A 23,845-nucleotide genomic window follows, 5' to 3' on the forward strand; every position below is an offset into this window, starting at 1 on the left:
CCGCACAATCGCCGAGTGCCCCCACCCACCCACCACACCTCACCACCCACCCACCACACCACCCCACCCACCACACCTCCCCACCCACCACACCACCCCACCCACCACACCAGCCACCACACCTCCCCACCCACCTACCACACCTCTCCACCCACCAACCCACCACACCCCCCCCACCCACCACACCTCCCCACCCACCTACCACACCACCCCACCCACCACACCACCCCACCACCCCACCCACCACACCACTCACCACACCACCCACCACACCACCCCACCCACCCACCCACCACACCTCCCCACCCACCCACCTACCACACCACCCCACCCACCACACCCACCACACCACCCACCACACCTCCCCACCCCATCCCACCCACCACCCCTCTCCACCCACCACACCACCCCACCCACCTACCACACCTCCCCACCCACCTACCACACCCCCCCCCCACCTACCACACCACCCCATCCCACCCACCACACCTCCCCACCCACCCACCACACCTCTCCACCCACCACACCTCCCCACCCACCCACCACACCTCTCCACCCACGGCAAGGCACGCGCGGTATGAGCCGTAATGGGGTCGGCCGGCACGGCGGACCGTGAGGGGTTCTGTCCGTCTGTCAGCGAGGCCATTGGCTGGGCGCGTGGGACAGGGAGACGGACTTAGTGGATGGGGAGGGGGGGGGACAGGGACACGGACTTAGTGGATGGGGGGGGGGACACGGACTTAGTGGATGGGGAGGGGGGGCAGCGTGGAGGCTGAATTAATGCCGCGCGATAAGAAGCAGACGACGGAAATGCCCCTATTGGCGGTCTTCGATAAACACACGAAAATAACAAAAACACCGCCCATCACACCTGCTCTGCTCGGCAGCACGTCTCCCTGCTGCTGCTGGGGGCAGGTGTGAGAGTCTGGGGGGGGTGGGTGTTTACGTTGTGTGTGGCCACTCTCACTGCCTGCATAGCACCCATCTCTCCCCGAGTACCTCCACTCTGCGTGGGTGCCGCTCTCTAAATGCCGACCCTGTTTGTACATTTCGTTTCTGCGCCACCATTAGGGACTAATTTGGCTATCAGTAGACCTTCATGTGGGGTGTGTTTAAAACTCTTATCTGACTGTGATGACTGTGAATGCAAGACATAGGGGTTGTGTGTTATCATGGAGGCTGTCGGTTACACAATTGCACGTGCTTGGGCCAATAGGTTCGAGCAAGCAACAGATGAGAGTAAATGGGTCTTACTCACAAGGGCGCAGATGGAGAAGATTGTGTCAAAGCATTGGAAAGCCATCTACAGTGTTAAACAACTTAGATAACTAGTGTTAACTCACCGAGTTATAGCAGGTTATTGAAAGTACACATTTGTAATTAATACATCGAATGGAACTTTAAGTATGAACCGCTGTCACCGCCCAATACTAAAAGGCACCTCAATCCCACTGTTTCCCCTAAGTGTAGAGCCCGCATTGCCTAATCAACGTAATCATCGTCACGCGTATCACTGCGGCAACAAACTAACAAACGGACACCCGCCTGCCCGTGCACAACACGTTGTTTGTGTTCGTACGCCGAACTTTTTTCGCACCGTACGTAGCCAACCGCGCCGATCGGAGTGTGCGACGTCGCACGGAGAAACGGACACCGCGTTTTGTCGTTTTCGCGTGAACCCTGTCGCTCACGCTTGCATTTTGCCGACCCCCCCCCTGCCGCCGCCGCTGACCTCTGCCCAGCCGACGCGGTGTCGTCGACGTCGTCGGAGAGCTCCGTCTACTCCCCCGCCGAGATCGCCGAGATTGCCGCGCGGGCCAATGAGCTGGACCTCTCCCGCAAGGCCCTGCACACGGAGACGGACTCCAACAAGGATGACCGCGGTATGGTTGCCACCCGTCCCGGTTTTCCCAGGACGTCGTCTTTTGGAAATGTAAAAGTGCCGATTGCTGTCAGTTGCATAGTAATAATAATAATATGCCACTTTTTTTTTTTTGCCACGTTCTAACCTGCCCCTATTGGATATCTGTGAAAAAGGTCTTCATAGCTCATCGGATTCCACGAGTAGAACGAAATATTCTGATTCTGAAATAAATTCTGGTGACAATCCACTTAGATGTAGTTTTCCCGTCCCGTGTTTTTTTGTGGGATACCCTTCTTCCCGTGGTACGTTTCGGGGCTTTTTGTTCCTCAGATATGACGACTGAAAATGACGGGGAAGATATCCACCCAAGCGGCGGCAATGACATCGTCGAGAATGGAACTGACAACGGCAGCAGTGATGCCACCACTCACCTCATCGAGCAAGGTCCGTAACCCCCCCCCCCAACTGACTTTGTCCAACCCATGTGCTGCTCATTAAAGGGCCAGGTTAGCCTTAGGATGCAGCTCAATTCAAAATGCATTTGGATCAGCCAAATGAACAACACGAAATGGGACGTAAATCGGCCCTAAGTGGCCCTTTGGCATCGTGCATTGAATTGTGTCCCCTGATCACAGTGCCATTTGCGTGGTTGGCACGGGTCCTGGTGCGAAATATGAAATGGGGCCTCTTCTTGTCTAATGTTTTACCTCTTCATAACCTGGCATCTCGGCCCCTCTGGCCTGTGAGTTCCTGGCAAGTTGCACCACCTGCACACTCGCTAGCTACACTACATCCTGCTTAGTGTCAGGCTGTGGTGCAGCTACCGACTATGACTGCGAACTCCGATCATTCTCGCAGCGGCTGTTGGATAGCCACCAAACAAAGACTGCATCACGCACTTTCAGATGTCTGGAACGCTCTTCCTTCCGATATTAGGAAGCCACTGGAGCTATGCCCTTTGAAATAATCTAGATTGAACACTCAAATCTTTAGAAGTGCTTTTTGTGTTTAGTTTGTTGTCCTTCCCCCGCACCTCCGATTAACATGGTTGGCTGCATACGGTGTGAAAGAAGTTCAACACACATGTCTTAATGCACGTCCTTATTTACTGTACCGTGTCTTGCGATGCAATTGCATTTGGATGCTACGCGAGTCCAAGCTACACTGTGTCTTGTATTGACCATTCTGCTGTCTTGAGAAGGTGCAGTCTGAGTGCACAAAAGCACACTTTGGACACCACCCGGTCTATTCCAATAAAAATGCAGAGTACTGCGCATTCACGGACCATGGAGTGCAGTCCAATTGCCTCATCCAAATTAATTTAGACTGCCCCGGGCCTTGTTACTGTAATCAATCGAAAAGCGATATACATAGTATACCTTCCCTCTGCCCCAGGCCTTGCTGACTTATCTACTAACATTGCTTTCAGCAAGTCCAAACGAAAGCGCAAAACATCATCCCCCTCGGCCCCACCCTGGTTAGTACTTAGATTGATAACCCTTTGGGAATACCAGGTGAGTTAGGTTGTGCAAGCTGGCCAGAAGATGGCAGTGTAGCAGTGGATTCTTGAATGTAGCTACGCATAGTTTTTGAGTATTACCCCACTGTAGGCATGGGTATTCTCCAGATACCTCAGTTTCCTGCCACATGCCAAACCTATTCACGGAATTTGCCACACATCCCAATCTATGTAGGCATGTTGAACTTCTCACGCTCCGCACGTAGCCAACCGTGCGAAGGCGGGAACCCTCCTGGTGAAAAAAAAGAGACTTGGAGGTTCACTGAGGCTTTCCTGGGTAAATAAAGGACATGAAGATTCATACTTCACTGGCATACACAGCAGAGGTGACGCATTCAAATCTAAGTTTTTTTAAAAAGCCAGTTCCTTTGCACTGCGAATTCCCCAGCGAATCGGCCATTATGCTTTCTCACTCACCGGCACGACTACTGTGCTCGCCGTGACATCTCTTTACGTGTTTATTTTTTATTTTTCTTGTACTGCCGTCCCCGTAAATGTTGGCGCATTGCACGGCTTCTCTATGGGTCATGCGAGCCACGGCGGAGCTTAATGGGCTTTGAGCACAAAGACGCTCCCGGTTCGTTGAGCATGGGCAATTTCGAGCAAAACTCCCCGCCGCAGGTTTGCCGGGAGCCATTGGCAGTGAGATGTTTGTAAGAGAGGCATTAATTGACTGGTGGGTTGTATAAAACGCCTTCTTAACAAGAGTGAGAACTTCGGATTTTTTGCCGACGGATGCCCCACCGAGGTTTTTGAGGCCCTTTCACAGGAGTGTTGCCATTGCATTGTAAAAGTTCGATAGATTCTTTGGAGGTATTCTTGTGCATGTGGCAGGAAACTGGAATGCCTGGAGAAACCCCCCCCCCCATGCAAATGATAGAAGAACACTCAAATTCCATATGCATAGTCTATCAGGACTCTGTTGCTGGTGAATGTCACCATAGATTGTAGACCGAGACTAACCACTTACCCTCTCACTGTTGAGCTGCTAGGCCGAAGCTGGAGGGCATTTACTTGAACACGGTTGCTGTTTGCTCCACAGTGTGCAACCATTTTCGAAAATCAGAACAATTTTTGAACCAATGTTTCAATGCTGAATTTATGAGGGGCATTTGGAGGCCACAATCTGTGGAGCAGCTGTGACGGCGCACACGAGAGGGCATATTTGCCGCGCCACGCTTGTGGGAATTCACCGAGCCCCCGAAAGAACGCGTCGTGACAGCTCCTTCGTGTACGCACCCCTTTAACGGCCGCTGAAAGATGGCCGGTCGCAACTGGCTGCCTGGAACCCGGTCGCCCCAGCCGTCCTCGCAAAACTGCAAGAAAACCGACTGCCGGAGAAATGGGGGGGGGGGGTGGTAGGTCAAGCGGCGTGAATTTCATTCCCCCCTCCCCAACTCGCCATGCCGCAGGTCCTTCCGTGGTTCCACCTGCTTTGGGGAGCTGCGGAAACCCATGGGAGAGCTCCTCCCTGGCTGAGTGACGAATAGGCAAAGTCGGTCATTACTGTAGCAATGGCCTTCCCTCCCCGAGCCCGCGATTGATGCTGCGAAGTCGCTCCGCCAACAGATGGGTTTTTGATGACGGAGCTCTCTGTCAAATGAGCCATTTTGGATGCGGCTTCGCTCAGTGTCCCCGTCTCCTCCAGGCGGTGGCGACCCCACTCGTAACGAGAAGATCCTAATGGCGGAGAGCTGACGGAGATAAAGTGATCCATTATGTCCTGAGCATGGAGGATCAGCAACACTCAACGCACTCATCGTTAACGCAGCCACATACCAGAAAGATATACAGGGTATTGGCGCTACTGCAGAGCAGAGAGATGGTCCATTGCTCTGAAGAAAGGCCAATGCTTCAACATTAGCCTACGATATATATTTTATGTTACAAGGCAGTGTTTATGATTAATGCAGTGAGTATTTACGGTTTGCGCACCATTCCCATTGTAAACCATTATTCGCAGGCAGTCTCCCATCCAAGTACTAACCAGGATTAACCCTAATTAGCTTCCGAGAATTGGTGAGTTTGGATACAGTCAAGGTCATTTGGTCACAGACAAATGCACTCTATGGTCCATTTTTGTACTTTCAGGTTTTAATGCATTTCATATCCACTATGACAGAAGGGGATACTTTGACAAATGCACCATAATGTTACTGAGATCTAAATAGTGAAACTGCTAACATGCCCATTGGGAAGCGCGGTGACCTCTCAGCTGCCTGGATCTGCTCAAAATACTGCAAATGCTTTTCTTCTTGTCTGCAGATTCTGAAGTTGATGGAGCGGTCGTTCATCCATAAGTCTTCCCACAGATGTACAGGGAACACATCATGCAGGTAACCAACTGAGCACAGCCACCACAATCCCTGCTCGAGCGCGCACACACACACACAGAGAGCTGTCCCACCGCGTGGCTGGCCCATTAGGAGTCACAATGAAATGTTTGCAGGGAAACTACACCTGTTCTGGGCTGGTGGGAATGTTTAGTAATGACATGCAGCTCTTTCATGACTCATTTACAAAGGTGGGGCCATTCTTTCCCAAAGGCTACTATATTTCAGACCCTACTGGACTGAACAAACGTGCGTCATGTTTGGAAAATGCAGAGCCCAAACTCAAAATATTTAACAACCGACCATTGCTGACATTTTTTGTTGTTGCCAGTTCATGAGTCGTTTACAGTGCACGGTTCAATGGCAGAGGTCATGGCCCGAGCTTAGAGAAAGGTTTACAGTGAACCCTGATAAACTTCGGTTTGACACTCGCCTGTGAGTGGTGTTTAAAAAAGAACGGTTAAAAAAAAGAGCATGCTTATTGTGCACTCTGTGGGGCGTTCTGAGCATGTCAAAAGCAACTACGACGTCTCCGAGTAGAGAGACGCAGAGTGGTGGAGGATGCGTCCGGAGGTGGGGCACACACTGGACGAGGGTCCATCAGGCCATTTCGCCGATGCGTACAAAAAACACTTTCCAAATTCCCGCAATGAGTCCAGTCTCTCCGCATCAGTCCAGCCTCCCTGCATCTTTAGCGTTCCCCAGTCCCGTGCACGTTAAACAGTGGCAAGGGCTTACATCTGCTCACAGCTAGACTTGTGAATTAGAGGGTTCCTGTTTAGAAATGTGCTGCAAATCCTTACACGAGAACATACTGTGAGCAAAGTGACAGCGATTATATTAAGCAGTAGGGCTATTTCTTGTTCAAAAAGTATCTTGACCAAGTCTCCTTTTAAACATAAACCTATGTGAGTGAATTACATGGTTGTAAACTAAACTAAAAACGAAACCATTTTTAACTAAACAAAATTTATGTTACCAGGTAAGTCCCAACTCTATTTAAGAAGACACCTGCCCACAAATGATAGCTCAACGAAGTGGCTTATCATTTGGCAATTTATAGCAGCCAACTACTCTAAGACGCATGTTTCTAAATGTGGAGTAAAAAACCGGAGCACCCGGAGAAAAATCGACGTGACCATGGGGAGAGAGAGAGAGAAAGACACGCAAACTCCAAATACACAGCAGCAGGCGTCAGGGTCGGGATCGAACCCACGGCCTCCTGCACACCAGGCGAGGTAGTTAACATCTCCTAGCCACCGTGATGATAATGATGAGAGAGAGAGACACGCAAACTCCAAATACACAGCAGCAGGCGTCAGGGTCGGGATCGAACCCACGGCCTCCTGCACAGCAGGCGAGGGAGGTAACATCTCCTAGCCACCGCGGCGAGATGTTAACCTTCTAGATAATAATAAATGGTGTTTCCAAAGTAGCTCCTGACCTTTGAATTTTGACAACCAATTTGAGTGTTTACCCACGCTGAGGCTTAGAGGCCAAACGCCTCTCATGGCTTCCGGCCCTCGCCTCAAATAATCAATTTCCTCCGGCGATCTTTAAAGTTGTGTTTTTAGGGATTATGAGACAAGGGCTCACAACACTCACAAGATTACAACAACAAAAAACCCACAAAACCTTTCGTTTTTCAAGTTTGAAGGTAGATGTAATTATTAAGATATGTGCTGCTTTAAAAAAAATCTACTTTTTTATGTCTTACATTAATATTTATATGAATCTAAAAAATGAAAAGCAATTTATGAATGATTTATCAGGGGAAAATGCACGTTTATACAGGGTACGGCAAAAGTCACGGATCACTCTCTCTTACAGTAAATTACGACACATGCTCTCTTGCAGTAAATGATAGCGTATATTTAAGCCTCTGTATGACTTGCTTGGACACACGTCTCAATCCGCGTCATGCGGGCTGCTTTAAGCATTGCTCATTCAACAGGTCCACGTTGATCTTCGCGCACTCAGCTCATCTTTTCAATAACAGCAGCAATATGTGGAGAGCGCCGTTCTGAAATCGCTATGAATCCTGACTTTTGCCACACCCTGTGGATACGCGTATCTTGCGTGCATACCAGCAGGACATTTGTGTAGGAATCTGTTTTGATTAGACCCGGCTTCTAAAATAACTATGCCCACCCATCAAAATTAAGGAGGGTGTGCTCCTGTTGGGAAAAGCCTGCGCTGTAAAGCGTGTGGGAGTCACCCGCTCCAGCCCCCAGTGGAATTCCTTTCCTGGTGAGTACACCTGTGATCGATGACACCGCCATGTCTGGCTTGTTCATTAAAGGTACGCATTTGGTCAGGGCGAGCTCTGAAAAGCTGCAATGATGAGCACTTCTGTCTGTTGTTTTAACGTCCCGTCCTCCCCTTTCATCGTTAAAATAACCAGTCGCTGCGCTAAAACAAATGGGCGCTGCTCTGTGATGGTAACGGGCATGCTATTTCACGAGCTAGAAATGCCAAAGACATGACCGGTGCCTCGATTGGCTTATTTGTACCGTGATATCGGCGAAAATTAGGGTTGGCAAGCCTTTCTTTCTCTTTGCTTTCTCTCTTTCTATTATCCATGTACGTATTCGAAATTGGTCTGGGCTTCTGCTATGTTGACTCAGCTTAATATGAGTAGCTGCTGCGGTGTGTCTACACTCTACACAATCAGGCGCACGTGCTTCTTGTCACGTGACACGCCAACAGAACTCATACTGGCAGTGTGTGCAGATAGAAAGCATGTAACTTTGTTCCTTTTTTATGTACAAATGTTGTTTTATGTAGAACATGTAGGCAGTGTAATATATGGATTCTTTTTGGGGCTCACGATGAATGCGTACAATTGTGTAATTAGGAATAGCTGATTTACACTTCGTGAGAATTATAGGAGAAAATATTAGCACATGGACCTTTAGGCTAATCGAAGAAAAAATACAGAATAAGCAAAACAGACTAAACAAGACCGACGATCCAAAACAGTGGACAAATCAGACAAAAAGTTTGCACAAAAGCACGACTCCGGATCGTGACAGTCCATCGCATAACCAGAGTTGGGGGAGTGGGGACAAGGATCGTCACATGTCTAACAGCATGTGCACTGTGACCGCAAAATCCTGAGCCTGTAGGCTAACAAACTGACCAAAATCCCACCAGTAAATCATGTTTTAGCGGCCACAGGTGCTGCGTGCAATGTGTCGTACTCTCCTTATGTAGCAGGATCAGTCTGTGGCCCTCTCAGGCATGGGCCAAGCACAGCCTGCTCATCACCTGGACAAACCCTGCTGCTCCATGCCAAATTAGGGGCTTGTTACCGCCTGATTGATGGTGTCATAACATGCACGAAAAAAGCACGCATACTTGTGTGTATGTGTCGCCAGTTAATTTTAGACCGCTATGAAATTCATGAATGCCTGTGTATAGAGATGTGTGTTTCATAGCCAGGGAGGCTGTCTCTTTGAAGTTACGAATGAGAGTGAAAGTGCACGCGATGACTTCATGATGAAATGTGTCCCCGTGTATTGGTGCAGTGGTGAGCGCACCGTGCTGTGAGTCCCAACTAGCCGAGTTCAATTCCTGACCGTCGCTAACATCAGTGGTGAGCGATATCTGAACCGGTCCTATGCCCCCCTCCTTCACCAATCCATACGCACCAGCGTGGTGAAGTATAGTCAAGCAACTTCATCACAAAGGGCTGTTTATAATTATTGTTATATTTCGATTTAAAGCTTTCGTGACTGCAGGGATTCATCTTCTTGGTTCTTTCGGTAAAGTCACGTAGAAGGGAAGTAATAAAATAATAAAAATAAAACATAATAAAACAATTCTCACGACGTTTCGGCTACAACGCAAGCAGCCGTTGTAGCCGAAACGTCGTGAGAATTATTTTATTATGTTTTATTTTTATTATTTTATTACTTCCCTTCTACGTGACTTTACCGAAAGAACCAAGAAGATGAATTATTGTTATATTTTATCACATGCACGTATAACGATCGCCGAAATTATATTACGCTTAATGGATGATAGGTTGGTGGCAGGAACAAATGTACGTCACATTTTCTCCAGGTGAATAATGGCAGCTAAGCATTGCGTGGTATGTGTACCTTCAGCCCTTTGGAAATGCTTTGATAGAAGAAGCCCTCCCCACACTGTCGGCCATGGGGGTGGTTTGGCCATACTTCACCACGCTGGTCAGTGTGGTATGCAGGACAATTTCGGATATCACTCGTCACCGATGGAGCCAAGGTTGGGAATCGAACGCAGGTCGCCAAGTCCATAACACAGTGCGCTAACCACTCTGTAAACATGCTATATATACACTCTACAAATACTATAACATGAACTTAAATTGATGTAGGTGTTATCGATCGGTAATATCCATGAGAGAATCGAGATGTGTATATTGTGGAAATTTAAACACTAGAAGGGACTTGAAAATGCTGACAACTCACGGAAAGCTGATCCAAAAGCTGATCGCAGCAGACCAGGGAGTGACCCATGTCCATCAGGTGAACCTTGAGAAGAGGTTTAGAGGGAAGCCAGTGTTTCCTGTGGCATATGTGCCCAGTGAGAGAATAGGAGAAGATTCAATCAAACAGGTTAGTACTAAAAACTAGGCCGAGCCTGTTAATGGTATTCATATTTTATCAAGTTGGGGTGAATAGTGTCAACATTCAGAGGTGCCTCCAATTCAACCAAGAGTAATGGGGCATCCGAATATATCCCAGTAGCTCAGGAAGACAGGGAGTGAGAGAGAGAGAGAGAGATTAAGTATTTTCCTTACACAGGCCGGACTTCCCTTTTGAAGTAGCAGCTGCGTCATAAAGTGTGGGCTCAGTGAAAGCTTCGACAGGGCGAGGCATGGCCGTGAGACATAAGTTGTCTACTCACAATTCATCCACTGCTGTATTTAGATGTGGGGAGAGGGTAGGTTTGGAGGGATGGGGGGGGGGGCAGATCTTGTAAATCACGGGTGGTCAGCTCCTAAACATGGTTTTGTGCTTCAGGCGATCCATATAATGCCGTGGGACAGTGGCCTCGTAATAAACTCTGAGATCACCGCAAGCCAGAAGGTATGGTAGGGTTTCAAGCGGGCATGCTGCAGGTGCTAAATGAACTCGATGTAACAGTAATGGCAACATGCTGTGTGCTTCATAATCAACGTTTTTGGGTTTAGATCGCGTTATTTATAAATGTGTCGTAACCCTCCACCACCCGACACGGCCAATCAGTAAAAAAGTGTCACGTTGACAAAAGACAAATAGTTCGCTGCTTTAGCCCACCGGTGTGTTGAAGCGTGAAACCACAACATTTACAATTTGGAGGGTTACGACACATTTATAAATAACGCGATCTAAACCCAAAAAACGTTGATTATGAATAATATTGGTCGCGAAAGCCTACGTGTTAAACTGATGCTGTGCGCTGCTACTCTCCGTGATACCGCAATTATGATAAATGTCAGTTCAAGCATGAATGTGTTGGAGCCACACCTAATCTCTCGCATGCACACGTCTGCTGGTGTGGTTGACTAAAATTCGAATTAAAAACGGAGGTGGTTGATGATTCTCAAACATGCGGACTTGCCGTACCTTGTCAGCTCTCGAAAGTTAAGCGGGATGAAGCCTGGCTAGTACTTGGGAGACCGCCTGGGAATACTAGGTGTTGTAGGTTGGGGCTCTGAGTTGGCCAGGAGATGATAATACAGGAATAGATTTTGGAATCGATGTGTGTTGAGATTTGAGTGTTGTCGCTTTGTACACTTGGGTTTTCTCCTCGTGCTTCGGTTTCCCCCACGTGCCAAACACTCCGTAATGGATTTGGTCAAACATTCCAATGCAGAACCCTCTTGGAAAAAATGGCATTATTACTGCATGAGGCTTTCCTGTATAAAGGGCATTTATTAGTATGTTCATTCATGCTTAGTTCACCCATCATCATATTATCATCACGAGCATCGTCATTGACCATTCTCTAGACACTGCTGGATGAATGCGTTCACATGCCATTAAATAAAAGCCAACAGGAATGCGCGATGCTTTATTTAGTGACGGCTGGGGATGTTTTCCCAGTGCAATATTTTTTACATTTCGGGGGGCAGGCCGTTTGTCGAAATTCACAAGCTTTAATCCTGGGGCGTGCCGTGAAAAAGAATACCCCATTATTGTCGTTTCGCAGTGCACCTGGGCCAGCAAAACCCTTCTTTTCTCATGCGACGCGGGCGCCGATTGGCAACGTTCACACGTCGATGTTGGCGAGCGTGCCGGTGGGCGGCTTCAGGAGCAAGCCGGTGAATATCTGAAACACGCTGCCTGGCGAACGATCGAAAGCGTCAGGCGGCGGGGTCACTGTGTGGTCCACGGTTTGAGATTAGTGACCGCATTGGCACCCGTGGGCTTTTCGGCAGCGCCCATTTGGTCTGAGAGATGACCGCATCAAGCCGCGCAACTCTCTAACAATGGCGGTTCAATGCACGCCACGTCGTTTGTTGGGGGAAGCATCAGGCCCGAGAGGGGTCAACGATTTCTTCACCTGTCACAGCCAAAACGCACGCGGCCAACCTCCCAGACGCTCAGTGCGATGCACGACTCAGCGTGGGCTGAAGACACGTGCTCACCACAGGTGCTGTTGCCTCTCGTGTGTGATCCTTACACGGCCAGTAGCTCCTTGACCCCCCCTCCCCCCGCCCCGGGCTGCTTGCGTAAAATGTGCAGCTGTCGCTGTGCTCGGGAGTCTGACCTTTACGTGCAAGTGCTGCTGTGTGTGCGCTTGAGTGTGGTGTGCGTGTGTGTTTGGCTATGATGAAGTTGTGTGTGAGTGTACTCTGTAGGGGTTTTTTTTTTCAACGGGAAAGTTCATTGAGACGCTCGGGTGTCCAGGGTTTCAATTTACACACACACACATATATTGGTATCATATAGCAATGTTATCTAACTTGACGCGTATCTAATTGCTACATTTTGTTGTGAGAGTCCTTCTTCGAAGTCGAAACAATACGAATTGGTGCATTGTTAAACGTTTGTACACTACGCAACGATTTGATTAATTTCGCCATGTCGGGTGGTGGAGGGTCTTTCAACATAAATTTTGCCAGGTCATTCCGTGTCCGAGCGCAAACATCTATTGTGAATTATTTTTTCTAATAAATATTAATATCCAGTTTTATATGAATCTTGACTTAAAGCTTTCGTGACTGCAGGAATTCATATTCTTTGGGTCTTTCGGTAAAGTCACGTAGATAGGTTCAAATCACAACACAAGCGATCGTCATCCTCCTGATGACGATCGCTTGTATTGTGATCGAAACGTCGTAGTTTTTTTGTTTATTTTATTTGTATTAATTTGAACCTATCTACGTGACTTTACTGAAAGACCCAAATAATGTGTATGTATGTGCTTGTTTGTATCTCTGTTTAATTCAAACAGTCTAGTGTAGGCATATAAACATGATATATAAAGCGATATTGCTTTTGAATCAACAATATTTCACAGATTGATTGATTGCTTTTTTTGTCGTAATAGCAAAGCAATGCATTTATTATATGTTGGATGTTTTGGCCTGCTAACCGCCAAGCTACATATAAAAATACATTATAAGCGTGCACAAGAATATAAACATGATCATCAGTGTGTATACGTGGGTGACAATAGTGTGTGTCTGAGTTGTGTATCATTGTATCATGAGCATTACATCATTGCGTTCATTACTCCTGTGCGTGCCTTTAAATAGCTATGACTCAATACGCACTAGCTGGCTGATAAAAAGTAAACAGTGTAATCCCACTCTGCTTTCAAGGTGAATTTTACATGCAGGACTACAATGTGTGTATCTTAGATTTTTTTACCTTCTTTCCGTAAATATTATAGTTGACGGTCTCGTCGTCGTCGTCGTCGATGTTGTAAAATGCGTCTTTACGCAAAGCTTTGTTAAGTGCGGGGCGCGGGGACCATTTCCTCAATTGGCCCCTTTATCTGCAGATAGGCCACTGATTGCAAGTGTGGTTTTTGTTTTGCCGTTTCGGGTCTCGAGGCCTGACCAAGTTTCTGGGACTCCGACCCACTCGGGTTTCCTTTGCCCAGAGCTCGGGTCCCAATTAAAAGGGGGAGGTGGTGGGGGAAACTGGTGTCACGCCCCACCTCAAGCTTTTGGGCAGCTGTTGATGCTATGCCGTGTGTCAGCCTGCAACTTGAACGTACATATATTGAACTTATTTCGTAGCCCACCATGCTAATCGGAGGCAACCCAACCTCCCACTGCCCCCTTTAACTTGAATTCCGGTCTTTCTTTGGTTGACCTTGTCCAGTTAGCGGCCTCCAATCGATTTGCTTTTATCTCGCCATTTCTTCCGCTGTCTTCCTGCCGATTTGCACAGAGGAGGAGCAAGCCGCTACTCGAGCGGGCTTCCTTCGGCTGGTGAGAAAACCCATCGGCCGTTGTCAATATCATAGGTGTGGTTTACGTTGTGCTGATGAGTTCTAACGAGGGTGAAACTGATATACGGTTGAGTTATCGTATGCGCTTGCCTTAAAATGAAAAAGGCCATGTATATTTCGCTATGTGTGTGCGAAATAGACGCAGCAACTTTGCCGTCATAGTCACATGCACTGCATGTTCTGACTTCACGTTCTGCGTCTGTTGTCTAAAAGACACGTTTGACTGTCATATTATTATTCGATCGAAGCATTCCTCAGTACAATCTCCCACACTCTCATGTTATTCTAAAGATCTCACAAGAAGTAAATGATGTTGTTGATTGCAACACATTTTAAGTTTATCTCAAGGACTCAATTATTTATGAATTAATTTATAAAACTAATTATTTATGTATTTTATGTCTCCATTGACTCAGCATTTTGATCACGTGACAATTAAGCTACACCTAATTAAGCTACACTTAATTGTAAATAATGATCACTGGCAAATCTAGCGTGGGGGGTTATGGGGGCTATCGCCTCTTTGTTTGAAAATGTGTATTTTATCGATATTCACCAGAGAAGATACATTCAGTATCTTCATTATTATCAATGTAGGGCTCTATTTAAAGAGTTTGACATATGGGACCGCCATCTCCCCCCCCCACCACTCACCCCTTGAAAAGTGTCTATATCTATATATACATGTATAGGATATCACCTTTGATTTGAACGAAAAGAACGTGATAGAAAAACGAACTACGTCCAAGCCATGTGGCACATTATTAATGAACTCTCCTTGCATTGTTCTTTGCTCATGGCGTCCCCCGTCCGCCCCCCTACTGGAACGCACAGCGGACGCCGGGCGCGATCTGCGGAATGCTCCCCCTTTGTTTGTGTTTGAAGCGCAGCGGGGAATTTGTTTCATGAATATCGTTGGGCACGCCCTGGAGGCTCGGGCGTGTGCGCTCCACGCTGCCTGCCGCTTAATATTCGCCTGGCGCGTTATTGACGCGTCTTAACCCACCCCGTGTGGGTTTGCAGCCTTGCTCACCTGTGGTCTCATTCCAGGGCGGGCGAGATAACATGGCCCAGATATGCCATCGGGACCTTCGTGAGGTGAGGGCAGGAATGCTGCCCGCTTAATGCCAGTATTTGCCCATTTGTCAATTTGGCCGAGGTATGCACTCGCGCTAGCTGTTATGCATGAAGCCCGGCTTGGCAGGGTATCACCAAGGTGTAGCAAGTGGGATTATCGGTTTATCTGTGATTAGTGTTACTATGAGAAACGGCTCTCCACTTTATCTCGCCAGGGAGATCTTAAAAGCCCATGTATGCAAGCAGCAACGCATACCACACAGCGTACGGCTTACACGTTTTGGTCAAATATGTACCCTCTTTTTGACCTGAACGCGTTCCATGGTCCAATTCTGGATTCGAACGTACCGTGCACGTGTCATTGACGTTAATCGCCTAATGTGCTGACGTGCCATGTCATTCATTAATTAATACGCAGGGGTTTACATCTCATTTCACGTGGGTCTTTTCTAAACGTATCTCCTTCCCTTTTGGGATCACTAATTGATGGAATAATTTGCCTTGCGCCCCCAGTCTCGATACCCCTTTGCGTTAGGTCTGTGGTTCTATAAATACCGCACTGCTCTAATCTAACTGGCAGCCGCGTCTGGCTTTGTTAATGAGCTTCTTATTAGTTGATCCCTGATGCTTCTTTAGACATCTACAGGAAAAGTAAAAATTTTTTATCCATCTGAGCAAGCAAGCATCCTCACAAAAACTTCTTTAGGCATCTCTCTGTTCAAGCTCCTTATGACTCCTGGGGGAAGTGTGGACGGATTGTATAGCCATTGTAGAGGCACGTAGGATTTAACATATTTTTTAACCAAATATTCCAGAGCAGAACCTTCTTTTAAATGAGTCTTGAGACTCGGTGAGACATACCTGGTAAAAGTAAATTATGCATACAGAATTATTGCTAGAGTGAGCCTTGAGATATTTTTTTGAAGTTTCATAACAGTGAACAATGATTAACTTTAATTTCTAACTTTACTGTAATGACTAATTATGAAGATTACAAATTTAATAACCGTAATTTTTTAGGTATAGTGTTCAATAATTAATATCTATAGATAGGCAAAGTGACCAACATTTACTGGTGAAACCACAGTTTGGGACTGTGGGTTTTAATGTGTGTATATTTTTATAAGTATTCAAAAAATAGTTATCCATGCAGGCTCTCGACCATTCTATGCTAGTTACATATTGAACAAACATTATTTAGAAAAAATAATGATCTTTTAGCGAGAGCCTTGCTTGAAAAATATATTTTGTTGACTCAATTGACTCTCCGACAGCAAATCGTCAATCCACTGCTGAATGGGATAGAAGCCTCTGGCACACTCTATCAGCCATGGGGGTTGCTTGACCATACTTCACCATACTGGTCATTGTGGGTTGAAGGGGGAGGGGTGCCAGGACCCATGCGGACAGCACTCGCCACTCTCACCCGGATACAACGGTGCGGTTGAGTTTAGATGCCACGTGAATCCGAGCTGCACCGCACCGCTGCAAGGATTACAACCCATTGGCCGTTTATTGTGCCGGTAGCAAGGGCAGAGTGCGCGTGAACAGCACTTTAGACACTTCACAATGCACGGGGAGGCTTTTTGGCTACATTTTGCTTCGTGCTGTCGATTGAAGAGCCCCCAATGCATTGTTTGTGTGTCCTAACCACAACGCCGCCCCCACCGGCGTGTTAGAGGCACGCTGACTCTCTCTCTCTCGTTGGCTTTATTGTTGTATCTATTTTCATTGCCCTAAAGTCCATTCCAGCCAAGTCGCAAATCTGTCAATATGAAAAGGCGATTTGCAGTCAGTGTTGAACCCATTTCCCATGAGGAAAGAAAAAAGAACTCAAAGGAGGAAGACTGGTTCCTGCTTTGCTCTCAGCTACTGGTGCTGTTCGCTCTATGCCCTGAGAAGGCATGTTGTGTGTGTATGTTGAACTTCTTTCGCACCTTACGTAGCCAACCGTGCTAATCGGAGGTGCGATACTGTATCTATTAAGCATTCAAATATGACCCGCATCTCTCTATACCACGTCAAATTGGAGCAAGATGGGGATGGGATATTGGGCATCGATATAAATAAAAGAAGAATTCATCTTCTTGGTTCTTTCGGTAAAGTCACGTAGAAGGGAAGTAATAAAATAATAAAAATAAAACATAATAAAATAATTCTCACGACGTTTCGGCCACAACGCAAGCAGCCGAAACGTCGTGAGAATTATTTTATTACGTCTTATTTTTATTATTTTATTACTTCCCTTCTACGTGACTTTACCGAAAGAACCAAGAAGATGAATCCCTGCAGTCACGAAAGCTTTAAATCGACAAAACGAATTCCTATATGGGTTGTCGAGCATGAGCTTTGATGATATTAAGAGTCGAGGAAACGCCACAATACACTGTGCGAGGCATTTAATGGGTCGGAGGACAAATGTGAGCGCCAATACTGCAGTTGGAAAAAAGTTAAATGGGCAAAGCGACCCTTTCGTCCTGCAGTGGTGTCAGTTTTCTGGAGCGAGAAATATGTCAGAAAGCAGAAGCTGCCGTGCACAGAGGCTTCTATAGAGGGAGATGGTTAGCTTCCGAAGCTGTCTTCACAAGTGTGCGCAGGCACAGCTGGCTGTAACAGCAGCAGCAGCAGCAGAAGCTGCCGTGCACAGAGACTTCAATAGAGGGAGATGGTTAGCTTCCGAAGCTGTCTTCACAAGTGTGCGCAGGCACAGCTGGCTGTAGCAGCAGCAGCAGCAGAAGCTGCCGTGCACAGAGGCTTCTATAGAGGGAGATGGTTAGCTTCCGAAGCTGTCTTCACAAGTGTGCGCAGACACAGCTGGCTGTAACAGCAGCAGCAGCAGAAGCTGCCGTGCACAGAGACTTCTATAGAGGGAGATGGTTAGCTTCCGAAGCTGTCTTCACAAGTGTGCGCAGGCACAGCTGGCTGTAACAGCAGCAGCAGAAGCTGAAGCCTCATCGGCAGCCCCAGGGTTCACACACAGGCTTCCGCCAATCTCCGCCGACGGAGACACTCTCGTCACATCTTGTTCGTGTTTTGTCTAAATATAAAAGCCCCTCCTGCCGTAGCTCACGGCCACTAAAATATCAGCCTGCACGCAGAATCCATTCATCATTTTGAGCGACGATTTTGATTTTTTTTTGGTCTCGCATTCCAGAGGGCGTACATACAGCGTTCAACAGTTTACATTTAAAATGTCAGGTTCGTTCAGAATCCGAATATTTATTTGTTACTGGATGAATCCGATGAGCTATTAAGCTTTTTTTCACAGATGTCCAGTAAGGGATGGGTCAGAACGTTGCAACAACAAACACTACAAAAACACGATAGAAGTGCAATGTTTAGGAAAAGTAAACAAATAACATTTTTACAAATAAAACTAAACTATTTTTTTTCTTACCAGGTAAAGCCCACTGAGCTATTCACTTATTTTTCAGAATCGACTTGACCACAAAACGATAGCTCAACGAAGTGGCTTATCACGTGGAAATGAATAGCAGCATAAACTATCGAAATAATACAAATGCATTTCTTGTACCCGTAATTTGATTAGATCAATAGTTGTGTGTACTCTTAGGTTTTTTTCGGTAAAGTCACGTAGGTAAAAATAAATAATAAAATAACAATAATAGAAATAATAATAGAAATACAATTATAAATCACGACGTTTCGGAGGCAACACAAGTCTCCATCATCAGGTGGGACCGTCACAGCTAGATTTACTGTATCAAATCTAGAATCAATAGTAGTGTGCTCAGGTTCCTCACCACCCTATGTGTATTTGTTTTTAATAGGGTTATTTTGTCTGCTACTTAACAAACATAAACATGAGAATAGGTTTTTTTACCCTTTAATCTGGTTAATGCAGACATGATTCCTTGTAAAAGGTGTTTTTTGATGCCAGATAAAAGGGTAAAAAAACCTATTCTCATATTTTGCTACTGGCAAAGGAGGTCCCATGATGTAACATGAACATGTTAATCTGAGTGATGATTGCATGAGTATAGGGGTTTCGGCAGTGGCAGAGTGGTTAATGCAAGAAGCTATGAGCCTGGCTAACACGGTGGTAAATGATATCTGAACTGGTTCTGGGAATCCCTCCTTTCACCAAGCCATATTAACCAGCATGGTGAAGGATAGTCAAACAACCCCTATGACTGCGATGGCGTGAGCAGGCCTTAATCCTGGAGTGGATTGACAGAGGGATGTCAATTATTGTATTATTTTATCATTATTACCATTACTGTTATATTGCTATAAGTAGTTCTGTAGAACCCGCATGGATTTTTTTTATATGCCGTTACGTCTATATTTGGAGAACGTTCTTTATATAATTACCATTGGAACCCATTACTACAAAGCCACCACTAAAATGGCAATACAACTTCACAAAAAACTCCCACTTGAATATACTTTAGTGTGTACTAAACTCCGCTTTACATCACAAAGAACGTAAGGGACTTCACTGGCAAACACTTGCCAACACATTTCGCCACAATTATCGTAACAAACAATACCATACCTTGAAAATGTTGAAGTTCGCTGATATTTTGAGCAAAGGCCGCTCTTCAAAACAGTGCATCTGTGCAGCTTCTTTCAGAGCCAAACATCAACTGGAAATCCGGACATATTTTAAAGTAACAAATGACTTCTAGGAGCTGTTGACCTTTTCCTTCAGGCACCCCCGTTATTGCAGTTGCTTGGTGGGTGCCTCTTTAATTTATCAACAGGGATATCTAGCACCGTGAAATAACCTGGTGGGTTTTGTTGTGTGAAATAACACAAGAAGCATTGCCATTTTTATTATTCTCCAAGCAGTTACTCAACAATAACAAAACTAATGATTAAAATCTGGCTGTTAGAAAATGGCTCAGTTGGTAGTGTTCGCCAGTGAAGTCCCTTAACTATAAGTTTAAATCCAGACCAGAGTTAAATTAGAGCCATTATCATCATCATTAATTTACTACTGGCTTGCCACCACGAATTTTTATTATCAACACACAATGTTTGTCTAAGTAAGGGAGTGCTCTTTAAGATACAAATACGGTTGCAGGATACGTTTTTCTTAGATATCAGTTAGTAAACATACTCCGTTAACTGCATTACTATATACATAATTTTCCAACAATGTAATCATATTGTAAAAAAGGAACTTTTGTCTATTTCTAGAGAAATACCTTTAAAAAGTAAGACAATTAAGAAAACAACAACCTTTGTCTTTATCTGTTCCAAAAGAGAAGGTGTATCCCATTTCAATGGGTCAGCAAATCTCTCTTTTCAGTCTTATCACTCTGCCATTGACCTCATCGGCCAGCCTGTTCATCCTCTCACTCAGCCGCACGTGGGAAACAGGCCAATCATTCATCCGTGTTTATTAGGAAATTTCATCGCTTCAATTCATCTTTGATCCAGAGGTGCTCGTGACCACAGAGAGCGATAAAGGGACATGCCACCGGCATGGACCAATTTGCCGTAAAACAACACTTGGCCATTACCGTGTTCTAAAAGCCAGACGGAAAACTACTCGGAATTTCCGCCCAAGTTTCAGATCATTTATTGGGTCTTCTTTGTTTTTTTTTAGTTGCTTCTGTCGATCCAGAGGTCACCTGCTTGGTTCGATCTCGTGGCGTGGCAGTTGAAACAATGGGCACGTTTCTTAAAATCCCCCCACCACCACCACTCTGTTCACTCTGCAGTATAAAACATGGCACCGCAGTTAGTCGATCGATGGTTCGCGTGTGGTGGGGTAAAATGTGGTGGGTGCTTCCACCTCTTCCAAGACATCCAGCCATTGTGGAGGATAAGGCCAGGGTTGTGAAATTATAATTGTAGGGCTACACCGTTGCCTATTTACCTTTGATGGCAGAATTGTCTGTTGTACAATCTGTAGATCTTTTGCAGAGATAATTTCTACCGTGTTTTTAGCTGTCTTTTTGTTGTTCTGAGTTGTGCAGTACTTAAACTCAGGTCTCCCTTGTAAAAAGTCGTTAAATGTTAATGTCCTGTTACCTGGTTGTAAAGAAAGAGCACATGATTCACATTCAAGAATGCGAGTAGCTTAAATTGTATTTATGGCATATGTCTCAAATTGTAGGGTTAATATCTTGCAAGTCATATATAAATCATAGTCACAGTCATAATGATGTCAATTCTATCGTAATATGTTTTGTTTATTTTTCACTTAAAATATGGACAATGTATATCCCGACTTAAAGCTTTCGTGACTGCAGGAATTCATATTCTTTGGGTCTTTCGGTAAAGTCACGTAGATAGGTTCAAAGAAAATAGCAAAAAACGACGACGTTTCGATCGCAACACAAGCGGTCGTCATCATGTTGCGATCGAAACGTCGTAGTTTTTTGTTATTTTGTTATTTTCTTTGAACCTATCTACGTGACTTTACCGAAAGACACAAAGAAAATGTATATCCCTTTGTAAATGCACTGCTGGATGAAGGACTCACCACACCATGTCAGTTACAGTGATTATTTTACCATACTTCACCATTGCTGGTCAATGTAGTTGGTTGCAGGGGTAGACTGCACTGATTAAGGTATCACTCACCACTGACACGAACCATGGAATCGAACTTGGGTTGCTGGGTTCACAGCACAGTTTGCTAACCACTCTGTCATTCTGCCACAATTCTTAAGGTACTCAAAACATCAATGTATTACTTCCAAAGCCAACTTGTCAATATTTACAAAATATAAAATGTACCTTCATAAGAGAATTCTAGATTTGAAGTTTTCGTGACTGCAAGGATTCATACTCTTTGGTTTTTTCGGTAAAGTCACGTAGGTAAAAAATAAAAATAAAATTTTAAATTAATAAAAGCCTACTACAGTGCAAGGGCATAGATACTTATATAAATGTGTAATGTGTGCGTGTAACGCGTGTGTGTTGCTAATGAATTTAAAACAACACTTTGTGCAGTTAACGTTTTAAATGCCCGCACGAGGCCAGGAGTTTTACTTCAACATTCTTAAACATGACTTGGGCAGATGTCCAATAATGGCAAAACAAACCACGCGAGCCGATGAATTACTCTGCCGCGATTTCCTCCCAGACGGTGGCAGTGCTCGAAGGTTTGGCACGGCGCACGGAGCTGGCGGCCTCCACACCGTTGGCTTAGCCTCCGGGGCGAACGCTGGAGCTCGTGCGAGCCGTTATTTATCACCTTAGCACTTTTAAGCGTATAAGGCATTCGGTAAGAATTATACACTGGTCAACACACTTTTTCTGGCATAAGGGATTCCAACGGTTTTAAGGAAATTTTGTGGTGCTGATTCCAAATCTGGCATCACATCAGGTTTTTGAGATATCAAATATTGCATTTTCGATAAAAATTGCAGAAGAAAAATATTAAATAAATGTGGATATCTACATAAAATGATATTCTAAACACACTATCCTAAAAATACAGCACCATATTTTAACACTAAAGCAGTCACTGACTCGCAACAACTTGCAATCATAAGTGACAGAGTTAATTTCGGGTAAAATCAATGAAAATGGGGTATGCCGATAGCATAAAAATGAGATGTGATAGAGCAAATCTGAGATCAGATTTGGAATCAGCACCCTGAAATTAGTCTAAAAACAGTTGCAAAAGTTCAGGCCAGAAAAAAATGTTTTTTTTGTTGACCAGTGTTATGAAATGCAAGGGGGGCAGGAGAGGTGGCACTCAAGCGGGCTAAGAACGTGAGCCTTCCCACTTTATTTGAGCAAGGCACCATCAATTTTTCTGGCAGCGTTCTAATCGGATTTCTACGGCAGCCAATCGCGTTTGTTAGAAGTCACCAAAGGTGGGATGGGGGTTACGGTTGTGTCTGAGTAGATGTCGCTTGGTGAGTCGAGGCATCTCTGGACTTGTGCAGTGTGTGTTGACATTGTAAAATGTCACGATACCATATTGCAGAACCGCACATGGAGGCCAACATTCAGCAGTCAATAGGTAATGGATGATGTTAATGATAATGGTAATAATAGTATTGATTAGGTATCATGTAATTTCCTATTTTGGCATGTTCTATAACATGATATTACATGCTAATTTGCATTCATACATTTAACGATTTATGTATGCACAACTTTCACATTATAATCACCACACTCTGGAATGCATTGGCTACACGTTACCATTTAATACGTGAAAATAAAACCCTCTATTTTAAATGTTTCGTTTGACAAATCATGATTCACTTGCGTAGTTGTGCACTGAATTCATAAATACAATAAAAACGTTGGCATTAAATAACTAGGATTATAATGTTTGTTCGAAACGATCATTCATTGTTATTAGCCAATAAAACGTCAATGTTACACTCCGCTATATTTAGAGTCAGGGTAGATGAGTAGATCTGGGAGAGTTGGGGGGGGGGTTAGCTTACTGCACTCTCAACCCGGTGACATGAGTGGCGAGTGATATCCAAATCAGTCTTGGGCCCCCTTCACCAACCTGCACTAACCAGTGTGGTGAAGTATGGTCAAACGATCCACTTGACCTTTATCCAGAACTGATTATATATATAAAACTTGATCATTTGTCAAACATGTTGTATTGATAACACGTATTCGTACATCTAAGAAAAAAATGTTAAACATTGCCAAAAATTG

The 23,845-nt window shown here is 45.3% G+C and overlaps 1 protein-coding gene across 1 annotated transcript in view; it reads left to right on the forward strand.

The window, feature by feature from the left end:
- The window catches only part of LOC144722633 (uncharacterized), a 100,023-nt gene that overhangs the window by 53,451 nt on the left and 22,727 nt on the right, over positions 1 to 23,845 (forward strand). The window contains exons 5-7 of the mRNA XM_078600889.1: positions 1,743 to 1,883; positions 2,195 to 2,308; positions 5,649 to 5,719. Coding sequence (XP_078457015.1) covers positions 1,743 to 1,883; positions 2,195 to 2,308; positions 5,649 to 5,683 — 290 coding nt within the window. The 3' untranslated portion in view covers positions 5,684 to 5,719. The remainder of the gene's footprint in view (positions 1 to 1,742; positions 1,884 to 2,194; positions 2,309 to 5,648; positions 5,720 to 23,845) is intronic.

Source organism: Lampetra planeri, chromosome 15 (assembly GCF_965212315.1).
Source record: "Lampetra planeri chromosome 15, kcLamPlan1.2.h2, whole genome shotgun sequence".
Lineage (NCBI taxonomy): Eukaryota > Metazoa > Chordata > Hyperoartia > Petromyzontiformes > Petromyzontidae > Lampetra > Lampetra planeri.